This window comes from Aegilops tauschii, chromosome 3 (assembly GCF_002575655.3).
Source record: "Aegilops tauschii subsp. strangulata cultivar AL8/78 chromosome 3, Aet v6.0, whole genome shotgun sequence".
NCBI lineage: Eukaryota > Viridiplantae > Streptophyta > Magnoliopsida > Poales > Poaceae > Aegilops > Aegilops tauschii.
The window spans coordinates 468,013,400-468,030,170 of NC_053037.3; the positions used below are offsets into that span (position 1 = coordinate 468,013,400).

At 45.6% G+C, this 16,771-nt stretch overlaps 1 protein-coding gene across 1 annotated transcript; it reads right to left on the reverse strand.

Annotated features, from left to right (window-relative positions):
• Window positions 1-7,151: 7,151 nt before the first annotated feature.
• On the reverse strand, window positions 7,152-10,739 carry LOC109776030 (F-box protein At5g03970). The gene is made up of 2 exons (XM_020334720.4): window positions 9,588-10,739; window positions 7,152-8,689 (listed from the first exon to the last, which is right to left on the reverse strand). Exons 1-2 carry the CDS (start codon window positions 10,693-10,695, stop codon window positions 8,637-8,639), a joined length of 1,161 nt encoding a protein of 386 aa, XP_020190309.1. The 5' UTR covers window positions 10,696-10,739; the 3' UTR covers window positions 7,152-8,636.
• Window positions 10,740-16,771: the final 6,032 nt, after the last annotated feature.

Below are 16,771 nucleotides of genomic sequence, written 5' to 3' on the forward strand. Positions count from 1 at the left end.
CGGTATTATGAGTTTATGTGTTTTGATGTACCGAAGGTAGTTTGGAGTCCTGGATATGATCACGTACATGACGAGGAGTCTCGAAATGGTCGAGACATAAAGATCGATATATTGGAATCCTATGTTTGGACATCGGAATGGTTCCGAGTGCTTCGGGCATTTTTTCGGAGTACCGGGAGGTTACCGGAACCCCCCGGGAGAAGTTATGGGCCTTATGGGCCATAAGAAGGAAGCACACCAGCCCACAAGGGGCTGGTGCGCCCCCCTTGGGCAGGAGGACGAATTGGAATAGGTTTGGGGGGCGGCCCCCCTTTCCTTCTCTCCTACTCCTCCTTCCCTTCCTCTCCTACTCCAACTAGGGAAAGGGGGGATCCTACTCTCGGTGGGAGTAGGACTCCCCTAGGGCGCGCCATAAAGAGGGCCGGCCCCTCCCCTCCTCCACTCCTTTATATACGGGGGAGGGGGCACCCCATAGAGAACACAAGTTGATCATTGATCTCTAAGCCGTGTGCGGTGCCCCCCTCCACCATAATCCACCTCGGTCATATCGTTGTAGTGCTTAGGCAAATCCTTGCGCCGCTAGCTTCATCATCACCGTCATCACGCCGTCATGCTGACGAAGCTCTCGCTCGACACTCTACTGGATCGTGAGTTCGTGGGACGTCACCGAGCTGAACGTGTGCAGATCGTGGAGGTGCCGTACGTTCGGTACTAGGATCGGTCGATCGTGAAGACGTACGGCTACATCAACCGCATTGTCCTAACGCTTCCGCTTATGGTCTATGAGGGTACGTGGACAACACTCTCCCCTCTCGTTGCTATGCATCACCATGATCTTGCGTGTGCGTGGGAAAATTTTGAAATTACTACGTTCCCCAACAGCCTCATGGGCAAGATGACTAAGACTTCGTTCTCCGGAACAATGGAGCGACCAACAGACTTGTTGGAAATAATACATACTGATGTATGCGGTCCGATGAGTGTTGATGCTCGCGGCGGGTATCGTTATTTTTTGACCTTCACAGATGATTTGAGCTGATATGGGTATATCTACTTGATGAAACATAAGTCTGGAACATTTGAAAAGTTCAAACAATTTCAGAGTGAAGTGGAAAATCATCGTAACAAGAACATAAAGTTTCTACGATCTGATCATGGAGGTGAATATTTGAGTTATGAGTTTGGTCTTCATTTGAAACAATGCGGAATAGTTTCGCAACTCACGCCACCTGGAACACCACAGCGTAATGGTGTGTCCGAACGTCGTAACCGCACTTTATTAGATATGGTGCGATCTGTGATGTCTCTTACTGATTTACCGCTATCGTTTTGGGGTTATGCTTTAGAGACGGCTGCATTCACGTAAAATAGGGCACCATCTAAATCCGTTGAGACAACACCATATGAACTATGGTTTGGCAAATAACCCAAGTTGTCGTTTCTTAAAGTTTGGGGCTGCGATGCTTATGTGAAAAAGCTTCAACCTGATAAGCTCGAACCCAAATCGGAGAAATGTGTCTTCATAGGATACCCAAAGGAGACAGTTGGGTACACCTTCTATCACAGATCCGAAGGCAAGATATTCGTTGCTAAGAATGGATCCTTTCTAGAGAAGGAGTTTCTCTCGAAAGAAGTGAGTCGGAGGAAAGTAGAACTTGATGAGGTAATTGTACCTGCTCCCGAATTGGAAAGTAGTACATCACAGAAATCAGTTCCAGTGATTCCTACACCAGTGAGTGAGGAAGCTAATGATGATGATCATGAAACTTTGGATCAAGTTACTACTGAACCTCGTAGGTCAACCAGAGTAAGATTCGCAATAGAGTGGTACGGTAATCCAGTTCTAGAAGTCATGTTACTTGACCATGACAAACCTACGAACTATGAGGAAGCGATGATGAGCCCAGATTCCGCGAAATGGCTTGAGGCCATGAAATCTGAGATGGGATCCATGTATGAGAACAAAGTATGGACTTTGGTTGACTTGCCCGATGATCGGCAAGCCATAGAGAATAAATGGATCTTAAGAAGAACACTGACGCTGACGGTAATATTACTGTCTACAAAGCTCGACTTGTTGCGAAAGATTTTCGACAAGTTCAAGGAGTTGACTACGATGAGACTTTCTCACCCGTAGCGATGCTTAAGTCTATCTGAATCATATTAGCAATTGCCGCATTTTATGATTATGAAAGTTGGCAAATGGATGTCAAAACTGCATTCCTCAATGGATATCTTAAAGAAGAGTTGTATATGATGCAACTAGAAGGTTTTGTCGATCCTAAAGGTGCTAACAAAGTGTGCAAGCTCCAGCGATCCATTTATGCACTGGTGCAAGCCTCTCGGAGTTGGAATATACGCTTTGATAGTGTGATCAAAGCATATGGTTTTATACAGACCTTTGGAGAAGCCTGTATTTACAAGATAGTGAGTGGGAGCTCTGTAGGATTTCTAATATTATATGTGGATGACATATTGTTGATTGGAAATAATACCGAATTTCTGGATAGCATAAAAGGGTACTTGAATAAGAATTTTTCAATGAAGGACCTCGGTAAAGCTGCTTATATATTGGGCATCAAGATCTATAGAGATAGATCAGGACGCTTAATTGGACTTTCACAAAGCACATACCTTGATAAAGTTTTGAAGAAGTTCAAAATGGATCAGTCAAAGAAAGGGTTCTTGCCTGTGTTACAAGGTGTGAAGTTGAGTCAGACTCAATGCCCGACCACTGCAGAAGATAGAGAGAAAGTGAAAGTCATTCCCTATGCCTCAGTCATAGGTTCTATCATGTATGAAATGCTGTGTACCAGACCTGATGTGTGCCTTGCTATTAGTTTAGCAGGGAGGTACCAAAGTAATCCAGGAGTGGATCACTGGATAGCGGTCAAGAGCATCCTGAAATACCTGAAAAGGACTAAGGATATGTTTCTCGTTTATGGAGGTGACAAAGAGCTCGTCGTAAATGGTTACGTCGATGCAAGCTTTGACACTGATCCAGATGACTCTAAGTCACAAACTGGATACGTATTTATATTGAATGGTGGAGCTGTCAGTTGGTGCTGTTCTAAGCAGAGCGTCGTGGCGGGATCTACGTGTGAAGCGGAGTATATAGCTGCTTCGGAAGCAGCAAATAAAGGAGTCTGGATGAAGGAGTTCATATCCGATCTAGGTGTAATACCAAGTGCATCGGGTTCAATGAAAATCTTTTGTGACAATACAGGTGCAATTGCCTTGGCAAAGGAATCCAGATTTCACAAGAGAACCAAGCACATCAAGAGACGCTTCAATTCCATCTGCGATCAAGACAAGGAGGGAGACATAGAGATTTGCAAGGTACGTACGGATCTGAATGTTGCAGACCCGTTGACTAAGCCTCTCTCACGAGCAAAACATGATCAACACCAAGACTCCATGGGTGTTAGAATCATTACTATGTAATCTAGATTATTGACTCTAGTACAAGTGGAAGACTGAAGTAAATATGCCCTAGAGGCAATAATAAAGTTGTTATTTATATTTCCTTATATCATGATAAATGTTTATTATTCATGCTAGAATTGTATTAACCGGAAACTTAGTACATGTGTGGATACATAGACAAACAGAGTGTCCCTAGTATGCCTCTACTTGACTAAATCGTTAATCAAAGATGGTTAAGTTTCCTAGCCATAGACATGTGTTGTCATTTGATGAACGGGATCACATCATTAGATAATGATGTGATGGACAAGACCCATCCGTTAGCTTAGCATAATGATCGTTTAGTTTTTCTGCTATTGCTTTCTTCATGACTTATACATGTTCCTCAAACTATGAGATTGTGCAACTCCCGAATACCAGAGGAACACCTTGTGTGCTATCAAACGTCACAAGAAACCGGGTGACTATAAAGATGCTCTACAGGTGTCTCCGATGGTGTTTGTTGAGTTGGCATAGATCGAGATTAGGATTTGTCACTCCGTGTATCGGAGAGGTATCTCTGGGCCCTCTCGGTAATGCACATCACTATGAGCCTTGCAAGCAATGTGACTAATGAGTTAGTCACGGGATGATGCATTACGGAACGAGTAAAGAGACTTGTCGGTGATGAGATTGAACTAGGTATGATGATACCGGCGATCGAATCTCGGGCAAGTAACATACCGATGACAAAGGGAACAACGTATGTTGTTATGCGGTTTGACCGATAAAGATCTTCGTAGAATATGTAGGAACCAATATGAGCATCCAGGTTCCGCTATTGGTTATTGACCGGAGATGTGTCTCGGTCATGTCTACATAGTTCTTGAACCCGTAGGGTCCGCACGCTTAACGTTCGATGACGGTTTGTATTATGAGTTATGTGATTTGATGAACCGAAGTTTGTTCAAAGTCCCGGATGAGATCACGGACATGACGAGGAGTCTCAAAATGGTCGAGACATAAAGATTGATATATTGGAAGGTTGTGTTTGGACACCGGAATGGTTTCGGATAGGTTCGGACATTTTCTGGAGTACCGGGGGTTATCGGACCCCCCCCCCGGGGGAGTTAATGGGCCTTCATGGGCCCTAGTGGAGAGAGGAGGCGGCGGCCAGGTGGTAGCGTGTGCCCCCCAAGCCCAAACCGAATTGGACTAGGGTTGGGGGGGCCTTTCCTTCTCTTCTCCTCCTCCTTCCCTCCTTCTCCTAGTGGGAATAGGAAAGGGGGGGCGAATCCTACTTGGACCGGGAGTCCAAGTAGGACTCCTCCCTATGGCGCGCTCCCCCTTGGGCCAGCCACCTCTCCTTCCCCCCTTTATATACGTGGGAGGGGCACCCCAAAGGCACACCAAGTCTTCTCTTAGCTGTGTGCGGTGCCCCCCTCCACAGTTACACACCTCGGTCATATCGTCGAAGTGCTTAGGCGAAGCCCTGCACCGGTAACTTCATCATCACCGCCACCACGCCGTCGTGCTGACGGAACTCTCCCTCGGCCTCAACTGGATCAAGAGTTCGAGGGACGTCATCGAGCTGAACGTGTGCTGAACACGGAGGTGCCGTACGTTCGGTGCTTGGATCGGTTGGATCACGAAGACATTCGAGTACATCAACCGCGTTACTAAACGCTTCCGTTTTCGGTCTACGAGGGTACGTGGACACACTCTCCCCGCTCGTTGCTATGCATCTCTTAAATAGATCTTGCGTGATCGTAGGTAAATTTTTTTTTGAAATACTGCGTTCCCCACCATTTTGGAGCTGTGTGGGTCTGGTACGAGCAACCACGGTCATACCAAAGGCAGTCTTTTGCTCTGTTTATGGGAACGTCCATCATTTCTTTATATAAACTCAATATTTGATGTTTTTGGGCTCATTGGAATCGTAGGAACGACGGCAATGCACTTGAGGTATTAGATCTTCATTTTGAGCACTTTGAAAAATGAATTTTTTCTGACACTCTCAAATTGCCTAAGTCTGGTGCCGGAACTTCTCCTTAACCCCAACTTGGACCCTTTCATGTGCCAAGTCCACGGACATCCTGACATACCTAGAAAGAACCCAAAACAAAGATAAACTAATAAAAACTAAATAAAAATTAAATTTGTGCAACAAACTTAGTAAAACGAGTAAAAACTAGGAAGTATGCATTGGGGACACGAATAAGCGCTGGATGGATATGGCATGAGGGATTTTGGCACTAAAATGTACTCTAGAAAGTGTGCATAAAATCCACTCATCAATCGCATATCCAGATCGTCGCATTCATGGTCTCATCAATCAGGAGAAGATTGTCGGGAGAGGCTGATCAGGTCTGCTTCTTTTTTATTTTTCAGGCCCTCCTTGTATTGGAGGACCTGCTACCAGTGTTCTTCGACAACCCGAGCCCGTGCGAGCAGCTCTGCTTTATCCATGATGACATTTCTGGGCTGTCCCGATCAGCCTCTCCCGACATCCGGCGTGGCGCGGGCTGCCAAGTGTTTCATTCAAGATGTCCTCGTCATAGGGACCTAACTCGTTGTTGGGCCCCCCTCGTGTACTGACGTTGTTGGGTGGAGGACTCTTGGGGCCATTGTTGTTGACGTTGGTGCCATCGCCTTCGCCATCGTTGTCGTCGTCATCGCCACAACCATTGTTGATGGCATTTGGTGTGTACACCATGTAGATGTCGTAGGTCGAGGTTGCCTTCCATTTGCCCATGGCTACCGGTCCGCTGTCAGCAGACTCATCGATCTCCTCGCCCTCGTCTTCTGCTTCCTCGGGCTCCCCCCTTAAGGACACCAGTGAGATCTTTAACGTTGGTGACAATATGAGTGGTGGGTGGGTCGAAAAAATTGACTCCTTTCGACGTCTTCAGAATCCGATCTGATATCGAGATCGAGAGAACCAACTTCACGAGTTCCTGAATCTAGTTTAACATCAAGTCCATGAGTAATTTTGCGCTCTTCTCCTGGCTCGATCTGACACGAGGCATAGGGGAAGTGGCTTCGAAATCTGACGTGACATCGAATCCGGCAAGGACTCCTGATGCTCCTTCAGGGCCTAATCTGACATCACGTCCGAGGAGAACAGTTTCAAGATCCAATCTGACATTAACCCCATCACAGGATTCTCACGCTCCTCTAGGGTTTGATCTGACATCTTGTCTGGGAAAGCTGCGCATGTTGTTCTCGGATTTGGCGAGACACCAAACCTGTGAAGATCAGCTCGTGGTGTATTCCAGCAGTCAATAAAGTTGGTAACTTCGAACTTTTTTTACGGCAAGTTTAATGACGTGAGGGTGACAACTTTAGCAGTTTTAGTTTTTTTTTGTTTGTTTTTTCTTTTCAGGTGGCAACTTTGTTTTGAGGAAAAGGCCAACATGGCTAGCTTCATTAATTCAATTCAAGTACCAATTACATCATTTGCCAGATCGGGAATAATCCGTATTGGAGGATCATCAGACCATTGGTTCATGGGCACTATAGCTCATGGGTAATATGTATTGGTTTGTCTAAAAAAAATCTTTCTAGAATCATATAGGTTTTTTGGTTTTAACTTCATACTATTAGAATAAAAATGAACAGATACAGTAAAAGGTAACCAGTTTTGGAGGAACTGAGTGATCCGCTCAACAAAATGGCAAGTCGCATCGTTACCTTTTCATGCTGCATGATTTCTGCCTAACGCTAACACTCTTATACAAAGCTCATACAGATAACCAAAGCATTCATATCAACAGCAGTCCCACAACATCGACCAGACTCAAATCACACACCGAAAATAAAAGCCAAGAGCCAGACCGGCCACTGGAGAAGGTGGCGGAACACGACCGTGGTCACGGCGGATCCGAGCGCACGGAGCAGGTAGTGGTAGAGCTTGCGGAAGGCCACGACCACCGCCAGGATCCACATGGAACCATCTACCTGTTGCTGCTGGAGTGTTTCTTTTGCGCTCAGTATGGTGTAGTAGGATGCAGAGGAGCAGAGTGAACAACGCAGGTGTGGTTTCCCTGGGGGCTGGGGCCAGGGTTCTATAGCGCGCCGCGATCAGATCATTAACATAAGGCCATCCATGTGGATTCAGTCTACAACGGAATCCAGACCACCTTACAGAAAGATTTGAAAATGATCATCACTGCTAGCTGCTAGGCAGAGAAAATGCCCATCACTGGAATAGTAATGGGAACTAACAAGTTAAACAGTTCGTTCCCGCAGGCGTACTTCACGCTTGATAAGTACACACTACAACGGATCAATTTTCAGATGGGAATGGATCATCGATAAGCCATTCCCGCGACTTAGCCACATCTGATATAAACAATACAATCAGTAACATAGTGCTTTTATGCACGACGGGCAAGTACTGCAACTGTCTAGAATATCACGGCATGTGCAGTATAATGCAAGTATCGTCGGGGAAATGAATAGCAAAACAACAGAAAGAAAAAAGATCCAGCTTAGTTATAAGCATAGTATACTTCTTATAAACTGAAGTAGAACTCACAAGAGAACTAGTATTAGCAGATACTTTATCAGCTAATAAAATAGTAGCATTCTTTCAGCCTTAAAATGGATGACATTTTAACCTTTGCATGACATTACAAGTCAGATCAGAGCTTTATGCCTTTGACCACCATTTTTGCTACCGTAGAAAGTTCACAAACTACAACCTCCGTCCGGAATTAACTGTCGCTGAAATGAGTGTATCTAGACGCGTTTCACTCATTCCAGCGACAGTTAATTACGGACGGAAGGAGTATATAATATCGCCATATAAAATTAAAAAATTACGTAACCTGAAAATGTTTTTATTTATGAACCTAGTCAATGTGACAATATATAAACTATTGATCTGCTAGTGATCAAGTTGAGAAATTGACTTTCATATAAAACAAAAGCAACATCTGACTTGACTGGAGATACTTAGCAGTGTGTACTAACGTGAACTGTACTAACTAGGATTCTGAATTACTTATGTTCCGGTATATATAGTTCTCGATTATTTAGGCAAATTACTGGATGCTTACAAATTACAAATGGAGTTAATACTTTCATAAGAAAACATCATCAGCCAAGCCCATGCAGCAATAAATTGTAAAATAGCATAGATATCCTAATGGACATGTCTAGGAGATAAAGTTACGTCACCCTTTCAGTCATCACATCATACTAGCATGTCTCACCAAACAACCATCTCACATATTGTTCAAGACTTCATTTCCATCATGTCCATCAATAATGGCAGTACCTACGAGCATAATAAGTCAGGAACAAATGACAATTCCAATGGAAAGCCATCGATAGAAGAGCCAACTACAATGGGATATCTAGGTGAACTGAGAGGTGCATAGTTATGTAACCTGAGAAAAGTAACACTGAGCTATGAAGAAAATTATTTAATCTCTAGTGCAAATGGACTCCTCACTTCAGGAAGATATTGAACAAAACAAGAACTTAAATTTATTCAATTGGTTTCAGCTTCCAAATGAAAGAGTGTAACTAGCTTTAAGCTCCGAAAAGTGTCAATGGAGTTGTATATTCGGTTGTTTGGGTCTCAACTTCCATTAAGTTCTCTTCCAATTTTAACTGTTATGTGTCACATTGTCAAGGGAACCGCGGTCCAGTGCTGAATATTACCATAACATTATTCCCGCAAGAGAAAAGATACTTCCTAGAAATCATCTTTGGTAAACTTGATTCCTCGTTAGACCAAGCGGGGCATATTAAGACATGCAAAACCAAAAACTGACAAGAAACATAATAGGTTCAACCTATTATATGTTTTCCAGTTGTACATCTAAACTAGCTAATCACAGCAAGGCACTTCCACAAGTGACAAATAACTATTGCGTCGATCTCCAACTGTTATGCTTCCGATGCTGAAAAGATATATACTTCAGATAGACACATAAGATGACAAGACTACATCTGGAACACAATTTATGCACACAACCAAAGAACAGTGGCCTTGAGTAGTATTTTCTTTTAAAGAACTCATCAAGCAGTAAAAGAAAAAATTGATGTGATTTGAACTTCAATCATCAGCATAACACTCAAAGATACGACATTCGTTTGAGCAACTAATTGCTAAACATAAATTTATATTATAATACCGCGAAGTAAATTATACGAAGGCTTGCTATTACCTGCAGGATAGAAACATGCAAATGGATAATGGTGACAGAAGGACTTTGGATCAGAAAGTTTCTTGAACTCCATTGGCTGGAGATAGACCATGAAGACACCAGAAGCTGTCAGCACAAGGATTGCATTACTCTCCTCGTCAAACCCAACCAAAGTGAGAAAGTCGCCCTTGCAAGTTGATCTAAGTTCCCCGAATTCAACAGCTCTGTCGGGCACCCATACAGCCAAACCATCAGAATCAGGCGCTCTCTTCCATAATTGGGCGTGGAAGTGTTGTGAGAGATGGACGAAGCCAAGCCCACCACCCTGGGAGGGCATAATCCATAACTTGTGAAAGTCGATTTCCATATCTATGTGTGGTGGCAGCTCTATCACAGCTAGGCTCTGCCTATCAAGATCAAACTCAAGTATGACACAGCCATGATCCACGGTAAATAACCAGCAAAAGGAATTCCCGATCAAAGTGCTGGGTTGTGGCATAGACTGAATCGATTGCAGCTGCAGCGAGTTGATGTTGCCCCATGCCCCGGTCTCTGAGGAGTAAAGCCATACCGAAACTCTTGTGCACAATGCGTCACGGGCTATCAGGGCCACCTGGAAATGCCATCCTTGGCGGCGGGCAGGGCGACGCACGGCCCCGTTGAAGAAGAACATCTGGGCGTTGTCCAGCTCCGGCGGGAAGATCAGCCGGCGCTGCTCGCGCGCGACGGGGTCCCACAAAACTAAGCGGCGCACCATCCTGTGGGCGAGGAAAAGGACGAGCCCGTGGCGACAGTCGATGATGCGGTAGCTCTCGAGGGGAGGCATGGAGAAGCGAGCTTCGGGGATGCGATCCGGTGGATCCAGAATCGGAACAAACGGACGGGAATCGAGGAAGAAGCCAATGAGAGGAGGCTTGCCGTGGTGGTCGCGGAAGCGGCACTGGAATTGGGGATCCGCGACGAGGCTGCGCCAACGCTTGCAGACGAGGGAGGCCCGGGGGAGGGAGGAAGGCCGCGGGGGCAGGCGGAGGAGAATCTCCCGGAGCATGTCGTCGTCGTCTGGCAGAGAGGCGGCCGGCGGGGAGGTGCGGTGGCAGCCGGGGGGAGACATCTCCCCTCTCGTGCTCATGGTAGGCTTAGCAGCGCAACTCCTCTGTTTAGTAATAACAGGGAGAGGGAATGGGAGTTTAGAGATGGGAGTTTGCCGAGGGATTAGACATGGGAAATTGATTTTACGTCCCATTCCTCTGTTTAGCATGTGAAGGCAATTAGAAGTGGGATTTTAAGAGGGAGTTAACTGCCCCTGTTTGATTGGTGGGATTAGGCAGGAGAATGCCTTCCTCACGTACGTACTCAGCTAACCAAAGGTCCCTCACGAACGTGCACAATCAACGAAACGTTTTTCTTTTTTCTAATTCCCAATCCCAGTTCAATTACCAGGGGTCCCCTAGGGAAGAGATCTGAGGGAGTTGGCCCTCTTAATTCCCCTTCCCCCTCCTTTCTTAATTCCCATGTCCCTGAGTCAATCACAGCGTGTTTGGTTCGGGGGAATTCGAGATGGGGAATGGGAGTTGAGGGGTGAGGAGATTAAAAATCCACTGTTTGATTAGAGGGAATGGGAGTTTAAGTAGGAAGGGGAATGGGAGTTGAGGAAGCCAATTCCCACCTATTTCTTCCCAGGGGTACCTGTTAATTCGTGAGCAGAGTTTTATCCCACGCTAATTCCCATCATATACCAAATAAGGGAATTGGAGTAGAAATCTACTTCCCATAACTAATCCCTTCATAAACACCCTTGTGCAAACTCCCATTCCCCTGCCTAAGTGTTTACCAAACAAACTCTCAAAGGATTTTAAGTCTCACTTACCTTAAACTCCCATTCCCAATCAACAACTCCCCCCAACCAAACAAGCTCAGTGTTTTTTTGATGGGTGATTTGGTCGGTTGGGAGGACTAGTCTGGGCCAGATCAACTAGTCGGCGGAGAGGATGGCGTTGTCGACGCCGCCGGCGAGATGCGGCAACGGCGAGGCGTGCTCATGGTCGCGACCGGCGGAAGAGAGGGGGATTGCTTTGGGGATTGGGCAATGCTTTTTTTTCCTAAAATCTAAAAAGTGCATACACACTATTTGATTGAATGGAGCGGCCACGTCTCCCATGCATGTGGCTGTTAATTTTTTTGTCTTTTAGTGCATGTGGCTGTTAGTATTAAATGGGTTCACAATAATTACTCCATTCCGAACAAAACAGATCCACATATATTCATTTCAGAGTTTTAAATTTTAAAAAGTCATATCTTTCAAACCGCGGGTCTGAATTCAGATCCGTTTTCACTGCTGGAACTCTTGCGATGAAATCTTTGAAACTAGATCCCGCATGAGTATGTTTCGACGAAACTTTTTTATGCCAACTTTGGTGCTATATGATGCAACTTTAGTGCTGTATTGTGCAACTTTAGTACTACATCGTGCAACTTTTTGTAAAACCAGTTTTTGGATCTGCATGATTCAACTTCCTATGAGATTGCAGTCTAGCAACCATGACAACTTTGATGTTTAGTTGGCAGGACTATTGGCACACACATATGCTCAGTTGGCGCGACAATGTAGTCTAGTTGCACACACATTGATATTTAGTTGGCAGAACTAGTTACACACACATATACTCGGTTGGCGCGGCGATGTAGTCTAGTTGCACACATATTGATGTTTAGTTGGCAGGACTATTGACACACACACACATGCTCAGTTGGCGCGGCAATGTAGTCTAGTTGCAGACACATTGATGTTTAGTTGGCAGGACTATTGGCACACACATATGCTCAGTTGGCGCGGCAATATAGTCTAGTTGCACACACATTGATGTTTAGTTGGCAGGAAGACTAGTTCGTCGAAACATCCCTATGCAGGATCTACTTTTGAAGAGCACGTCGCGAGGGTTTCAACGATGAAAACAGATCGGAATTTCGACACGCGGTTTAGAAGATATGTCTTTTATAATTTTGAAAACCAAAAATTAATGCACTAGGGACGAACATGGGGAACAGGCATCCATCACGTAAGAAAAGACCACATAGGATGATTAATTAGCAGTGTCCTTTTAGCACTTTTGGATTACAGTAATTTTGCTCTTTTTAATATGTGGCAGTGACTAGACGTCTGGGACCAGGGGCCGGCTGCTCGCGAGCTGCAGCGAGCGCCCGGCCGCCAGCTAGACCGGTCCTTTTTTTTCATGGTAATACGTGTCTCATTTATATCATAAAGAACAAAGTACAAGTCACGTAAAGGCCGACATGACAAAACTGAAAAGATAGCAGAACATATCTGAGTTTGACACCAACGCCCGTCACCTGCCTCCGACACCACCACAGCAGCCACCGAAGAAAAGAATGACGAATCACCTCCTCGCCCGAGCTCGACGCGGCTCCATCGCTGATAAACAGTTTTGCGGACCTCCAAGATGGCTCACCAAAAGTGAAGCCCTTACCGTTGAACGAATCAGACCGGGGCAACACCCCGTACACGCCATCGAACTCCAGATCTGGCATCTCACCACAACTAAAACGCTGAAGGAGGAAACCATATCTGCCATCCACGAACCACGAGCTCAGCACATGCTCCGTCTTATAGATGTCGTTGATGCAGACCACAATCTGCATCCGCTCCTGGACTACCTCCCAAGCTCTGCGCCGACGCTGGAGCAAACGCCGTCGCAACGGCGGAGCCCGAGGACAGAGGTCCACCACGAGGATGCCGTCGCCGCCACGCCATCCTTGCTTGAACAGACTGGTTTCCAAATCCATCCCCAACCACATGACCGATGGCCTCGTCAGGGAAGGATCTAAATAATCTTTATTCAGCATTGTCATCGTCGCCGCCGAAGCAAAGACAATGAACAACCTAAAAATCTAGACTACGAGAGAGTAAATAGATCCACACGCGTAGATCCGGTGACCCCCCCTCACCACCGACGTCCGAGGTCGCCGGCGGAGGGGAGCCGCCGGAGAGCGGCGTTGAAAGATCGGCCTCCCCTGGGGGCGGCTAGGGTTCCAGCCGCCAGGGAAACCCTAGATCTAGATGCGTACGTTCCAACTTCCAAGTAGTACTACGACAAGATTGCTTGGATTGGGCAATGCTTGACTAACTATTTTAGAGGGTAGAAAGTAGAGGAGTATCCAACAAATTATTATTTTTTCTTCGCGAATACGCTCAAGGGCGTATCTTTCCATTGATAGGTAGAAGAGAATACAGGTTTGCAACCTCGATCAACATACACTAGCAGGCCTTGACGAGGCTACAATGGAGCAGCAGAAAAGGGGTTGCTCAGCCCCAAAACATCGCGGTCAGGTTACAAGGATGGTCTATGCTAATCCTACGGCTCCGGCTCGTCCCCAGCGTCGTGCTTCGTCCTTGATGCTCGTGAGCAGCTGGGCATGGGATGGTTGCGCATTGTCGAAGATGATTGCGTTCCTCTGCTTCCAAATGGCCCAGGCTGTGATGATGGCGAGGGAAGCAAAACCCTTGCGAAGGCAACTGGGGGCGGCAGTAGCGGCATCAGACCACCAGGAGAAGAATGGCGTCATGTTGTCGGGTGGCAGCACAGGTAGACGACACCAGGAGAGCACCTCATGCCAAGTGATGCGAGAGAATGCACAACCGACAAGGATGTGGTGCAGAGTTTCTTCCTCCTGCGAACAGAGATCGCAGACTAGGTTGTGCTGCATGCCTCTTCGAGCTAGACAATCTGCAGTCCAGCAGCGATTTTGCAACGCAAGCCAAAGGAAGAACTTGATGTTGAGGGGTGCCCAACTATGCCAGATTAGTTGCCAGAACTGGGCAGTCGTGGAGCCGAAGAAGAGCGCACGGTAGCAAGATCGCGCAGAGTACGAGCCGCTCGCGGTCCATCGCCAAGTAATAGTGTCCGGGGAGCTGGAGAGGGAAACCAGTTGGATACGGCGCCAGAGGTCGATGTACTCGACGGTGGCCTCTGGCCTCTGATACGTCTCCAACGTATCTATAATTTTTGATGTATTCATGCCATGTTCATAATATTTTTACATGATTTTGGTATGATTTGGTTAGAACTAACCTGGACTGACGCTGTTTTCAGCAGAACTACCGTGGTGTTGTTTTTGTGTAGAAATAAAAGTTATCAGAATGCGCTGAAAATCAACGGAGATTTTTCTGGAAAATATAAAAAATACTGTAACGAAGAGTTACCGGAGGGGAGTCCCGTGGGCCCCACGAGGGTGGAGGGCGTGCCCACCCCCCTGGGGCGCACCCCTGTGCCTCGTGAACTCTCCGTGGGGCCCCTGACTTGTTCTCGACGCCAACCTCTCCTATATATCCCCAAACCTCTAGAAAATAACCTAGATCGGGAGTTCCGCCGCCGCAAGCCTCTGTAGCCACCAAAAACCAATCGGGACCCTGTTCCGGCACCCTGCCGGAGGGGGGACCCATCACCGGTGGCCATCTTCATCCCAGCGCTCTCCATGACGAGGAGGGAGTAGTTCACCCTCGGGGCTGAGGGTATATACCAGTAGCTATGTGTTTGATCTCTCTCTCTCTCGTGTACTTGATTTGGCACGATCTTGATGTACCGCTAGCTTTGCTACTATAGTTGGATCTTATGATGTTTCTCCCCCTCTACCTTCTTGTAATGGATTGAGTTTTCCCTTTGAAGTTATCTTATCGGATTGAGTCTTTAAGGATTTGAGAACACTTGATGTATGTCTTGCGTGGGATACCCGTGGTGACAATGGGGTATTCTATTGATTCACTTGATGTATGTTTTGGTGATCAACTTGCGGGTTCCGTGACCTTGGGAATCTATGCATAGGGGTTGGCACACATTTTCGTCTTGACTCTCCGGTAGAAACTTTGGGGCACTCTTTGAAGTTCTTTGTGTTGGTTGAATAGATGACTCTGAGATTGTGTGATGCATATCGTATAATCATACCCACGGATACTTGAGGTGACATTGGAGTATCTAGGTGACATTGGAGTATCTAGGTGACATTAGGGTTTTGGTTGATTTGTGTCTTAAGGTGTTATTTTACTACGAACTCTAGGGCTGTTTGTGACAGTTATAGGAATAGCCCAATGGATTGATCTGAAAGAATAACTTTGAGGTGGTTTCCTACCCTACAATAATCTCTTCGTTTGTTCTCCGCTATTAGCGACTTTGGAGTGACTCTTTGTTGCATGTTGAGGGATAGTTATATGATCTAATTATGTTATCCTTGTTGAGAGAACTTGCACTAGTGAAAGTATGAACCCTAGGCCTTGTTTCGAAGCATTGCAATACCGTTTGTGCTCACTTTTATCATTAGTTACCTTGCTGTTTTTATATTTTTCAGATTACAAAAACCTATATCTACCATCCATATTGCACTTGTATCACCATCTCTTCACTGAACTAGTGCACCTATACAATTTACCATTGTATTGGGTGTGTTGGGAACACAAGAGACTCTTTGCTATTTGGTTGCAGGGTTGTTTGAGAGACCATCTTCATCCTACGCCTCCCACTAATTGATAAACCTTAGGTCATCCACTTGAGGGAAATTTGCTACTGTCCTACAAACCTCTGCACTTGGAGGCCCAACAACGTCTACAAGAAGAAGGTTGTGTAGTAGACATCAAGCTCTTTTCTGGCGCCATTGCCTGGGAGGCTAGGTAAGCGGCACTCACACCCCGTCAACTAAGCTCTTTTCTGGCGCCGTTGCCGGGGAGGTGAGTGCTTGAAGGTATATCTTTAGATCTTGCAATCGAATCTTTTTGTTTCTTGTTTTATCACTAGTTTAGTATATAAAAGAAAACTACAAAAAATGGAATTAAGGGTGCCTCATATGCTTCATCTTTTTAATATCTTTCGTGAAAATGATGGAAAGGAAAATTGTGCTCAAGTGTTAGAAGAAGAATGCACTAAAATGTTTGGCACTAAATATTTGAATGATGAGCATGATTGCAATGTTGTTAGTATGAATTCTATGAATATCCATGATGCTAATAATATGCAAAGCCACAAGCTTGGGGATGCTATGTTTGATGAAGATGATATTTTTTTGTCTCCCAAGTTTTGATGAGCAAATTTACTATGATGAAAGCATGCCTCCTATCTATGATGATTATTGTGATGACATGTATGCTATAAAGAGTAATGATAACCATGAAACTTGTCAGCATGATTTTAATTTTCAATTGG

Coding starts and splice junctions, on each gene's coding strand:
- LOC109776030 (XM_020334720.4), bottom strand. CDS start 10,695: ATGAGCACGAGAGGGGAGATGTCTCCCCCCGGCTGCCACCGCACCTCC. Junction 8,690..9,587: donor TGCATGTTTCTATCCTGCAG/GTAATAGCAAGC, acceptor TTATGCTCGTAG/GTACTGCCATTATTGATGGA.